This window comes from Siniperca chuatsi, linkage group LG5 (assembly GCF_020085105.1).
Source record: "Siniperca chuatsi isolate FFG_IHB_CAS linkage group LG5, ASM2008510v1, whole genome shotgun sequence".
Lineage (NCBI taxonomy): Eukaryota > Metazoa > Chordata > Actinopteri > Centrarchiformes > Sinipercidae > Siniperca > Siniperca chuatsi.
Genome location: NC_058046.1, coordinates 937,501 through 949,966, shown reverse-complemented (window position 1 = coordinate 949,966; position 12,466 = coordinate 937,501). Strand labels below are relative to the sequence as shown.

At 45.1% G+C, this 12,466-nt stretch overlaps 2 protein-coding genes across 5 annotated transcripts in view; both read right to left on the bottom strand.

The window, feature by feature from the left end:
• Nucleotides 1–276: 276 nt before the first annotated feature.
• surf4l (surfeit 4, like) lies at nt 277–10,159 on the bottom strand. Its single transcript, XM_044197422.1, has 6 exons — nt 9,952–10,159; nt 8,459–8,645; nt 6,811–6,887; nt 4,531–4,574; nt 3,861–4,050; nt 277–3,180 (listed from the first exon to the last, which is right to left on the bottom strand). Exons 1-6 carry the CDS (start codon nt 9,997–9,999, stop codon nt 2,914–2,916), a joined length of 813 nt encoding a protein of 270 aa, XP_044053357.1. The 5' UTR covers nt 10,000–10,159; the 3' UTR covers nt 277–2,913.
• A 148-nt stretch (nt 10,160–10,307) lies between these two features.
• The window catches only part of ciz1b (cdkn1a interacting zinc finger protein 1b), a 10,408-nt gene continuing 8,249 nt past the window's right edge, over nt 10,308–12,466 (bottom strand). For 3 of the 4 annotated variants that reach the window (XM_044197419.1, XM_044197417.1, XM_044197418.1), the window contains exons 12-14: nt 11,694–11,748; nt 11,347–11,468; nt 10,308–10,598 (exon numbers count right to left, since the gene is read on the bottom strand). In XM_044197419.1, the coding sequence (XP_044053354.1) occupies nt 10,452–10,598; nt 11,347–11,468; nt 11,694–11,748 (324 nt within the window). In that variant the 3' untranslated portion in view covers nt 10,308–10,451. Of the gene's footprint in view, nt 10,693–11,346; nt 11,469–11,693; nt 11,749–12,466 lie in introns of all 4 variants that reach the window. The other variant, XM_044197421.1, reaches the window with a different exon arrangement.

The following is a 12,466-nucleotide window of genomic DNA, read 5'->3' as shown; positions in this document are numbered from 1 at the left end:
GAGATTCAGTTACTGAGACAGAAAACTGAAAAACTGACACAGAAACTGACACCAGAGCATTTCTTCTTGATAATTAACAAACAATTAATCATTTATCAAAACAGTTGCTGATTAATGTTCTGTCAATGGACTAATTGATTAATGGACAATAAGTCCTGCAGTAAAAGTCAGTTGTATTAATAAAAGCACAAAGTACCTGTAAACTGTACTTAAGTTTTCTCCAAATGGAGTCTAATATTGACTCAAACATGAAATAAATACGACAACACTAAATGCTTCACAATGCTGGACTCATTTATTAAACATCTTCTACAAAAACACATGATAGAAAATGATTTCACTTTGGCACAACATTATAGATACTCAGAGACAAAACATTTCCTGGAATCGCCTAATTCTCAAATGCGTAATAGTCTGAAGCTCTCCGTTCATTTTTGATTTCCACATTATCAACGGGCGCAGACCAAACGCCTCTGGACACAGGTGGAAAGACCTACAACCAATCAGAGCAACGAAACGTGTGACGTAGCGCTGAGTGGCGCATGCAAGTTGGCCCGTTGTCAATCGTCGTATCAAACCCGCCCCGTTAGATAAACGGCTGTGATTGGCCCGACCGAATCCAGGACGGGTGGAAATCTGTCTGAGTGGGAGGAGGCCAGACGTACCTGCCGAGCAAATGAAACATGAGCTGGAAGAGTCGTCCGGTTCCCAGGATACACAACACCGAGGAACAAAAAACATGTTCATGTTTAAAACAGTATACAGCGGTGTGCAAAAGTGTTTGCCCCCTTCCTGATTTCTTATTTTTTTGCATGTTTGTCACTTAAATGTTTCAGATCAAACAAATTTAAATATTAGTCAAAGATAACACAAGTAAACACAAAATGCAGTTTTTAAATGAAGGGTGTTATTATTAAGGGAAAACAAAATCCAAACCTACATGGCCCTGTGTGAAAAAGTGATTGCCCCTAAACCTAATAACTGGTTGCTCCACCCTTAGCAGCAACAACTGCAACCAAGCGTTTGCGATAACTTAAGGTTAAGGTCAGTGTTCATGACTCCACAATAAGAAAGAGACTGGGCAGCAAAACAGCCCCAGACCATCACACTACCACCACCATATTTTACTGTTGGTATGATGTTCTTTTTCTGAAATGCGGTGTTACTTTTACGCCAGATGTAACGGGACACACACCTTCCAAAATGTTCAACTTTTGTCTCGTCAGTCCACAGAGTATTTTCCCAAAAGTCCTGGGGATCATCAAGACTTTGGGAAAATACTCTGTGGACTGACGAGACAAAAGGTAAACGCAAACACTTGATTGCAGTTGTTGCTGCTAAGGGTGGCCCAACCAGTTATTAGGTTTAGGAGGCAATCACTTTTTCACACAGGGCCATGTAGGTTTGGATTTTGGTTTCCCTTAATAACAAGCTTAATTTAAAAACTGCATTTTGTGTTTACTTGTGTTATCTTTGACTAATATTTAAATTTGTTTGGTGATCTGAAACATTTAAGTGTGACAAACATGCAAAAAAATAAGAAATCAGGAAGGGGGCAAACACTTTTTCACACCACTGTAAATGTGGTTAGTTGTGTGTGAAACTGATTTATAATGAAGCAGGTAAACAGCTCCACCTGCTGGAGAATCTCCGTCATCACAACATCTCCATTAAATGTCCAGTGACCCAAAAATAATATTTAATTATCGCTGATTTAGACCTTTTTCAAAACGAAACAAAATGCAGGAAGGAAACAAAAGAAGTCTGAAGCAGAAACCGAGAAGTTTCTGTCTGTAAAATCACCAGGAAACAGCAGCGTCACACACACACATCACGTGACACACAGATAATCTGTGATTGGTCGGGGTAAAAATGGAAATAAATATCGGTGTGTTCTGAGCAGAGCAGCGGTCAGATGTACAAACGAAGCGTACGCACAAAAACCTGCATCTCCCACATGAACTGGTGAAGAAGAATCTGTCGCCGCACGCTGACTCCAGATCAGCGAACACACGGTTTACTCTCTGCAGGTGAAATGACTAAATATCAGGCGAGAGACGAAACTTAAACATACAACATGTTTGTTTGGGTTGTTAGCAGATTTCACTGACGGTGTTTCATTTGAAAGGATCTCTGCCTGGAGGTGAACTGAGGCTCGTGATCATGTGATCAGAACCGGGCGAACACACAGCTTTATCAGTCTGAGCGCTGGACTGTAACGCTACACGTGCTCGTCCTGAGCGTTCGGTACGGGAGGTTCAGCTCTGTCCGCCCTAAGACTCAAATAATTCCTGTCACATTAGTAATTATTAGGTCTGTGATTGTAAAAGTTCTGCGCAGAAAGCTCTGGCTGTGGCGGAGACACGCGAGGTCCGCTGAGCTGGAAGATCTCGTGTTCGGAAGGTTTCTGGAAACACAAACAGACGATATCAGCTGTTACACGTTCCTTCATCTGTGCACGAGGGCCGCCACTTCTTCAGAAAGTCAAGTTAAAATTTCATTTGTTCAAACACAACACATTTAACATAATATGATGCACAAATGTGCACTTTCCCCCCACATTCGAACAAACAGTTTGCATCAGTCTGCTTTGTATAAAGAAGCTGCAGCCACCCAGGAAGTATCCACCACCCTGTACAAACATGCTCTAATAGTTAAAGTAATTATATGTAAATATATATTTCTAAATGTACTTATATTTGATAATATGCAGGTTAGAGTATTTGTTCTTAGTATGGCAACATTTTTTCAAAATAAAAGCCTGAAGTATGACCTGCTGCCGCACTGAAAACAAACTGAACCTCCGGACAGACGTTTGTACCTCTGCAGCAAAGCGTTACACTTCCTCCATCTTATAGCATCAGTTCTTCTTCGCCCATGGAGGCTCACCTCCCCCCGCCCCTCTCCTCTTCCTCACCACTCCTTCTTCTTCTCGTCCATGGAGACCCCCCCGGGCCCCAGGGCCACCACCAGCAGCAGGCCCCCGATCACCGACGTGGTCTGGAAGAAGTCGTACTTGAGGAAGTCGTGCATGGGTTTGTATGACGGGATGTTCCAGAAGGCGTTGAAGGTGAAGTTGATGCAGAGCAGCCAGGCTACCAGAGTCAGAGCCGCCAGCTTCGTCTTAAAGCCCACCGCCACCAGCACGATGAGGGCCGAACCCACCAGGTTCTGCAGGATCTGAACACAAGGTCAGCGCGGCACAATGAGGACTCACACGGCACTGGTAGTAGTGGTGGTTAACACGTGACAGAAAAGCTTCCTTTTGGCGCGTTCAAGGATGCTCTGAATTTTCAAACTCGGCTACCAAACAACAATCTTTCCTACCAGATTTATGAATTCACATGAACGCTGTGATGCTTTTCAGAGGCCAACAATCAGCTCTCAGACGTCTGAGTGTCCTTGAACGCATCAACAGGGAAGTCCGTCCGTCCAACACTTTATTGTCTTTGTATATTCAAACTCGTTGAGGACGAAACTTCCCATCTGAAAACTAATGACTACGCAAAGGAAAGGTGGTGATGTCTGACCTGCTGTGCACAAGCTGACTGCAGCGTACAAGACCTTATGTTGATCACTAAGAATCTTTGCTTCACAGAAGTTACCCTCCTCTTTAATCGCTCGATAAATGTAAACACTCTACACACTCTACACACGTTAACACACTGACACAAAGCTAACAGGCTAAACACTACATGTCAGGATGTTTTCAACAATGCACTAAATGTAAGATGAGCTTACGGCTCCTTCACACTGTGGGACACCACGTTTATCGGTGTATTAGTGTTACGGAGGGATCACTTCAGGAGGTGTGTGTGTGTGTGTGTGTGTGTGTGTGTGTGTGTGTGTGTGGGACTCACGCTGAACAGGCTGAGGTCAAAGTGCAGCAGCGTCATGAACATGAGGACGAGGAGGACTCGGCCTCCGAGCTGCAGGAGGTGCTTCGGGGAACTCTGACGGCCGAGAGAGGGAACTCCTGCAAACACGCTGCGAGCCTCCCCCCTGCACTCTGCCAGGAGGAGGAGGAGGCCCCCCCCCAACGCCAGGTTCCTACAGAGGGGGGAGATGTTTGAGTTTGAATCAGAATCAGAAAAACTTTATTGATCCCCGAAGGGAAACTCTTTGTTACAGCAGCTCGTCTTTACGTCAGCGCACACAGAATCTTGTGGATCTTCTATTGTATCTATTTTCTATCTGCTGCTAAATGAACCACCTTCATCCGTAGAACTGATTACTCCGACTGATCCTCCGTCTCATCGTCCTGCCAAGTGTGTTAAAGCTCTGTCTCTAGTGTCTGTATCACACTGGCTGCAGTGGTCTGCTCTCACTGCGACAGGTTCCCGCAGAATCAGACTGCAGAGGCTCACGAGTCCCTTCAGAAGCACGACCGCACTAATCCAAACACGCCGACTGACTTTAGTGGATCCGAGTTGCAGATTCTAGGAGCTCCGATAAATTCAGCATCGGCCAATTCAAGTAAAATGCAGACTGCAGCTGTACCTGATCACAGGTCAAAGGTCACGCACTCACCTCATGAGGAACTTGGGGTCCCACAGGATGCTGTAGGCCACCGTCTGCAGAGCGGGAGGGAGAAACATCAACACTACATACAGTACATGCTGTACATACAGTAATACTGTACATACAGTAATACTGTACATGCAGTACATACAGTACATACAGTACATACAGTAATACTGTACATGCAGTACATACAGTACATGCTGTACATACAGTAATACTGTACATGCAGTACATACAGTACATGCTGTACATACAGTAATACTGTACATGCAGTAATACAGTACATGCTGTACATACAGTAATACTGTACATGCAGTACATACAGTACATGCTGTACATACAGTAATACTGTACATGCAGTACATACAGTAATACTGTACATACAGTAATACTGTACATGCAGTACATACAGTAATACTGTACATACAGTATACTGTACATACAGTAATACTGTACATACTGTACATGCAGTACATACAGTAATACTGTACATGCAGTACATACAGTACATGCTGTACATACAGTAATACTGTGTACAGTAATACAGTACATGCTGTACATACAGTAATACTGTACATGCAGTACATACAGTACATGCTGTACATACAGTAATACTGTACATACAGTAATACTGTACATGCAGTACATACAGTAATACTGTACATACAGTAATACTGTACATGCAGTACATACAGTAATACTGTACATGCAGTACATACAGTACATGCTGTACATACAGTAATACTGTACATGCAGTACATACAGTACATGCTGTACATACAGTACATGCTGTACATACAGTAATACTGTACATACAGTACATGCTGTACATACAGTACATACAGTACATACAGTAATACTGTACATGCAGTAATACAGTACATGCTGTACATACAGTAATACTGTACATGCAGTACATACAGTACATGCTGTACATACAGTAATACTGTACATACAGTAATACTGTACATGCAGTACATACAGTAATACTGTACATACAGTAATACTGTACATGCTGTACATACAGTAATACTGTACATACAGTAATACTGTACATGCAGTACATACAGTAATACTGTACATGCAGTACATACTGTACATGCAGTACATACAGTAATACTGTACATGCAGTACATACAGTACATGCTGTACATACAGTAATACTGTACATGCTGTACATACAGTAATACTGTACATACAGTAATACTGTACATACAGTAATACTGTACATACAGTAATACTGTACATGCTGTACATACAGTACATGCTGTACATACAGTACATGCTGTACATACAGTAATACTGTACATGCTGTACATACAGTACATGCTGTACATGCTGTACAAACAGTAATACTGTACATACCGTACATACAGTACATACAGTACATACAGTAATACTGTACATGCAGTACATACAGTACATACAGTACATGCAGTAATACTGTACATGCAGTACATACAGTACATGCAGTACATACAGTACATACTGTACATACAGTAATACTGTACATGCTGTACATACAGTACATGCAGTACATACTGTACATACAGTACATACAGTAATAGTACATGCAGTACATACAGTACATGCAGTACATACAGTACATACTGTACATACAGTAATACTGTACATGCAGTACATACAGTACATGCAGTACATACAGTACATACTGTACATACAGTAATACTGTACATGCTGTACATGCAGTACATGCAGTATTCTGTTCACAGTACTCTGATTCCAGTTAGTACAGAAGAAATAAAAACACAGGACTATTTTGTACTAACAGGAAATGATGTAATACGTACACAGACCAATGAAACTGCAGCTCAGTAATGAAATATTTGTGTGAGGCACGTGTGTGTATATAACAAATATATTAAAGTTGTACTATGTTTCTCTGTGGTTTACCCATGTTGTGTTCTGGTGTCTGATTGTTCTGCGGAAACGTTCCAGTGCGTAAACCTGTTTTTGAGACTAACTGCAAAAACTCGAAGCGAACTCATGCTGGATAACGGCACATTCGCATCGTGACGGGTGGACGGCAGCAAAAAAGGTCGCCATGGTTACGACGTGCAATCGTTCACATCAGTCACTTAAACTTAAAGCAGAAAAATGACAAAAACAAAAGGAGGTCGTTAAATTCTCAAATGTTTAAGTGGGGTTCTGAATGGCAGCGTCGTATTGTTTCCCAGCTGTAAGGCAGGTGGAGCCTAACATGAGACACAGGTGTGTGTGTGTGTGTGTGTGTGTGTGTGTGTGTGTGTGTGTGTGTGTTCATACCTGCAGGGCGATGATCCCAAACAGAGAGAAGCAGGCGTACTGAACAAAGTTTCTGCTGAGGATCAGCACACAGCCGCCTGCAGACAGACAGATGTTGCGCTGATGTTTTTAATAAGGACACTGCTGCGTGTTGGCTGTTGAGTTCCTGCTGATGACCGTTAAAACGTGCGTCTGAAGACGTTAGAGGCGTTTCCACGTTCACACGTAACGTCTTAACCGGGTCGACACAGAGGAACCACTGCGCCCTGTTCAAGCCCTGTTATCATTATTACCATCAACTACCATTACCACATTACCATTATCATTATTATTATCAACATTATTATCACCATTATCATTATTATTATCATCATTATTATCACCATTATCATTATTAATATTATCATTATTATCACCATTATCATTATTAACATTACCATTATCATTATTAATATTAACATTATTATCACCATTATCATTATTATTATCATCATTATTATCACCATTATCATTATTATTATCAACATTATTATCACCATTATCATTATTAACATTACCATTATCATTATTAATATTACCATTATCATTATTAACATTATTATTATTATTAATATTATCACCATTATCATTATAATATTATCATTATTATCACCATTATCATTATTATTATCAACATTATTATCACCATTATCATTATTAACATTACCATTATCATTATTAATATTAACATTATTATCACCATTATCATTATTATTATCATCATTATTATCACCATTATCATTATTAATATTATCATTATTATCACCATTATCATTATTATTATCATTAACATTATCATTCTCATTATTATTATAAATATATCTGACAGGTCAGCTGAATGACCTGTTATTCTCCAGCTTGTATAAAGTATAGAAGTGGAAGTGAAGTTAAGGTGGTATGGAAGCTGATGAAGGAAACCCTTTTCCTCTGGCGCCACCTTCAGGACGAACGGATGTGGCCAGTATTGCAGCAGAACTAGTTACACATGCGTGACCGTCCGTCAGTCCGTGCAGAATCAGATCTGTAAATGTGCACGCAGATATTAAGCTAGAAACACAGACATCACCAGCTACAACTCTCCGCTGGCCGAGGAGGAAGACTCACTGATGAAGCACCGACACCAGAGCAGAAACACAGCTGCCAGCTACAACCACAGTACTAACATCAGCATACAGATAACGCACTAAAAGGTAAAGCGCTCATCATGCAGAATCATTAATGTGTTCATCACTTTAATGCTGCAGCTGCTGAAGGTGGAGCTCACTTTGTATAATAATGCATTATAATTTATTATTAATTATTGATTGATATTTTGTATTAATCTGAATGTGTAAAGTAACTAAAGCTGTAACAACAGCACTGGTGAGGACTGAGTGTTAGTTTTAAACTGGAAACCAAATCATCAGTTTTCTCGTCTGTTCTTCTGATAAACAGCCAGTGTGTGTGTGGGGGGCTTGCATTGCTATGTTTGTGAGGGCCGATTTCAGTTTTAGACGACAGTAGTGAGGTCGTCACTACTTCAAAGGACTTGGTTCGCGGGTTCAGGTTACTGTTAGGGGGGATATGGCAATGAGGGTCCTCACAAGTACAGAAAGACAATCGTATGCGCGCGCGTGTGTTTATGTATTACCCAGCTGCCCCAGCAGGTTGAGCAGGACGAAGACGTTGGCGAGGAAGCGTCCACAGCTCCAGACGGAGTCGATGTACTCGCTCTGCTCCCCCCACTGGAACCACATCCTGACCCCGTCCTCCAGGAAGGTGCTGACCAGACAGAGCCGGGCCACGTGGGGGAGGTAGTGTTTGGTGACCCGCAGGAACTGGGGGGGACAGACGGGCACAGGGACATTTTACTGCTTTAATACTTCAAGGACTTTTTCCTGCACTGTACCACACACCTGTGAGGAGAACAGGTGAAGACACTTTGTGACCAAGTCACAGAATAATGTGCAAAGAGCCGAGGTCACAGACGGAGATCGAAGCCTTCGTGGAACACAGTTTAGTGATTTTAAACATCAAGTAGCTCATAACTACATTATTTTGACATGTCAGTTTGACTGGCAGCTGAACAACAGGCCTGCTGCTTCGCTGCTACATGAACAGTTCAGTCAGAAAGTCCTGCGGGCCTGGGTAAAGGTCCAGGTGCAGGACTGTGGCTGAACTGAGCTCTGCTGAGACCAGGAGGCTAGCTGGAGGCTAACAGCAGCATCAGCAGCCAGACTGTGTATGTGGCAGCCAGTCAGCGTCGACATCCTCAAACTGCTTCCTGGATCTGATCCGACTGCAGCACTTCAAGGCTTTGATTTCACTTCCGCTGCCCTTACTACCTGTTGCTTCACATTCAGCAATTCATATTTAATTATTAATACTTTACTTTTAGTTTCATGTTTGTATCATTCCGTGATAGAAAGTAACATTCAAATTCGATAACTTCCGTTTTTTGTCATATTATTCGTCACACCAGACTCCGTTGAGAAATCTGTGAATTTAACACCTCTTTTTAGTCAGCAGAGACTCACAGCATTTACAAATCTAGAACTGACTTTAATATCGTTCCCAAAGTCTTTTTCTATGAAACAGACGTTGTAGAAACGAGTATCACTTTTCCCCCTTTCCTCTCTCGAACATGCGGTGAACGTAACACCAGACTCCGTTCACAAATCTGTGAGTTTAAAGTTCCCTTGCTTATCCGCCGACATTCTTAGCTGGTAGAAAATAACCGAAGGCCTTGCTCACATCAGTAGGAGCCACTCCTCACGTCGGCAGAACTTCACTAAAAGGGTATTTTTTGGTGTTTAAGTAAAACTTGAGACTTTCGTGTTACACCCACAATCTGCCTGCATCAAACTACGCTGTACAACAAAGTCTGCGGCTATGCTTAAAAGTTACAAAAGTTAATCTACACTAGAACAAAGTGCTGTTCTGGTAAATAATCGGCATGCCGAATTTACCGGCAGACACTACTGGTTCATGAGGAGTGTGTACCGTGTACAAATCTCCATACAACAGATTTATGAATTGATTTCTGAAGCAGCGGAAGATTTCCAGACAACCGCTGTCTTCCCGAGTCCCAGCCCTGTCTGTGGCCGCCTCAGGGTGTGTGTTTCCCCGCGGAGAGCAGCTCACCTGGTCCGCCACATCCTCCGCCTGGCTCATCAGGTCTCCGTGTCCCATCTCTCCCTCCGGTCTTAAGGCACTTCGGTGCGGAGAAACGGCTCCCAGCTCAGGTTAAAGTCCGGTGAGAAGAGTCCCGGTCCGGCTCGCCGTCCAGTGATGATGATGCTCCGCTGCTGCTGCCTCCTCCGACCCACAATCCTCTGCGCTGAGCGGGCACAGCGCCCCCTGCGGGCGCGACGGGGAGAAGCATGCCACGTGGACTGAGAAGCAGCCTGTTGCATGTTTGAAGAAGTCCAATTTAACATATTCCATCGATAATCACCACTGTCAGAGACTGTCAGGGTAATAAAACACAACACCAAAAATGAAGCGGTGATAAGTTAGAATTTAATAGAGAGGCGGAACAATTAACGGAGAAGACAGAGGATTAATCTGACCGCTGTGATCAGTTCAGTGTTTGGGTTTTCTGCCTCAGTAAGCAGAAGCCCTGCTGGAGCAGCCGCACATCTTCATCCTCGCTGGAGGGGGTAAAGGCCCAACAGTCCTTTAGCAGATCCACCTGTCTTCATTAAAGTCCTCCTCTGCAGCTGCTCTGACAGTGACGGACCCGCCTGGTCCCACATGTCTCCACGCAGCATGGCGTCAGCAGCAGTTACCTGGAAACACAGGTGCATTGTGGGATACAGTGTGAGCGGCTCAGCTCAGAGCAGCTCTGCCCTCGTCTTCGCGTCTCCGCTGAGGTCCGAGGCTCTGAAACACGACAGGACACACTCAGCAGTTTGTTCGGGTGTGTGTGTGTGTGTGTGTGTGTGTGTGTGTTACCTGCAGGTTGCGGTAGTGTGTGTGTGTGTGTGTGTGTGTGTGTGTGTGTGTGTGTGTGTTACCTGCAGGTTGAGGTAGTGTGTGTGTGTGTCCTGCAGTGTGTGTGTGTGTGTGTGTTACCTGCAGGTTGAGGTAGTGTGTGTGTGTGTGTGTGTTACCTGCAGGTTGAGGTAGTGTGTGTGTGTGTGTGTGTGTTACCTGCAGGTTGCGGTAGTGTGTGTGTGTCCTGCTGCTGTGTGTGTGTGTGTGTTACCTGCAGGTTGAGGTAGTGTGTGTGTGTGTGTGTGTGTTACCTGCAGGTTGCGGTAGTGTGTGTGTGTCCTGCAGTGTGTGTGTGTGTGTTACCTGCAGGTTGAGGTAGTGTGTGTGTGTCCTGCAGTGTGTGTGTGTGTGTCCTGCAGTGTGTGTGTGTGTGTGTCCTGCAGTGTGTGTGTGTGTGTGTCCTGCAGGTGTGTGTGTGTGTGTGTCCTGCAGTGTGTGTGTGTGTGTGTCCTGCAGTGTGTGTGTGTGTGTCCTGCAGTGTGTGTGTGTGTGTGTTACCTGCAGGTTGCAGTAGTGTGTGTGTGTGTGTGTGTGTGTTACCTGCAGGTTGCGGTAGTGTGTGTGTGTCCTGCAGTGTGTGTGTCGTGCTGTCGTCTCGCTGTAGAAGAACTTGTTACAGAGTCGACACACGAAGCCAGAGGCAGGAACCACAAAGCTGCTTCCTGTAGAGACACACAGAGATTTGATCTTTATTATCTGTTGTTCTAATATTTTCGGATATTTGTATTTGATCTTTTCCATAACCGGTCCGTAAATATTTAATCCCATCGTCTGCGTCACCAAAACAGATCCGAGGTCAGTCAGGTGAGACGGCACACGTCCACACGGGGGCAACGAAGAGCCGTCATACAACAATAACTGTTACCATGGTAACCACAGGAACATACCATATGTGGTGTGGGGGTCATATTCCTCCCTGTGTGTTTCCTGTGTGTCAGCTGCCTGCAACACACACACACACACAGACACACAGACACACAGTTTCCTTCAACATCATTTGAACACCTGAAACGTTTCACACATGTTAAACAAAGAACCAGCTCACAGCTGTTCACACAGCAGCGAACCACCGCCGCACGGTGAGGGCCGCCGGGCCGCCGCGGTGAGGCCGGGCCGCCGCACGGTGAGGGCGCGGGCCGCCGACGGTGAGGGTCGCTGGCCGCGACGGCAGCTGGGCCGCACCACACCGTGAGGGCAGCCGGCCGCGACGGCAGCCGGGCCGCGACGGTGAGGGCCGCTGGGCGCATGGCAGCCGGGCCGCGACGGTGAGGGCAGCCGGCCGCCGTGAGTGAGGCCGGGCCGCGACGGTGAGCCGGGCCGGGCCGCACGGTGAGGGCCGCCGCTGGACGCGCACGGCAGCGGGCCGCGACGGTGAGGGCAGCCGGCCGCGACGGTGAGGGCAGCCGGGCCGCGACGGCAGCCGGGCGCGCACGGTGAGGGCCGCGACGGTGAGGGCCGCTGGGCGCGACGGTGAGGGCCGCCGGGCCACACCGTGAGGGCCACACCGTGAGGGCCACCGCCGCAGCTCCAAATGTGGACTCGTGCTTTCGTGTTGCGGACGGTTCACAGTTTGAATCTTTCTGCACTGAGGAAGTGAAGCGCAAACATCCAGTCAAACAGAAACTGCCTGCAGCACGACTTCATGCAGAACTACGGGCCG

What these genes read in the sequence shown, in the direction of transcription:
- surf4l (XM_044197422.1), bottom strand. Translation starts at nt 9,999, where the DNA reads ATGGGACACGGAGACCTGATGAGCCAGGCGGAGGATGTGGCGGACCAG. An exon ending in TTGGGATCATCGCCCTGCAG is followed by an intron (nt 4,575 to 6,810) that starts GTATGAACACAC and finishes CCCGCTCTGCAG; the next exon opens with ACGGTGGCCTACAGCATCCT. An exon ending in GACCCCAAGTTCCTCATGAG is followed by an intron (nt 4,051 to 4,530) that starts GTGAGTGCGTGA and finishes CCCCCTCTGTAG; the next exon opens with GAACCTGGCGTTGGGGGGGG.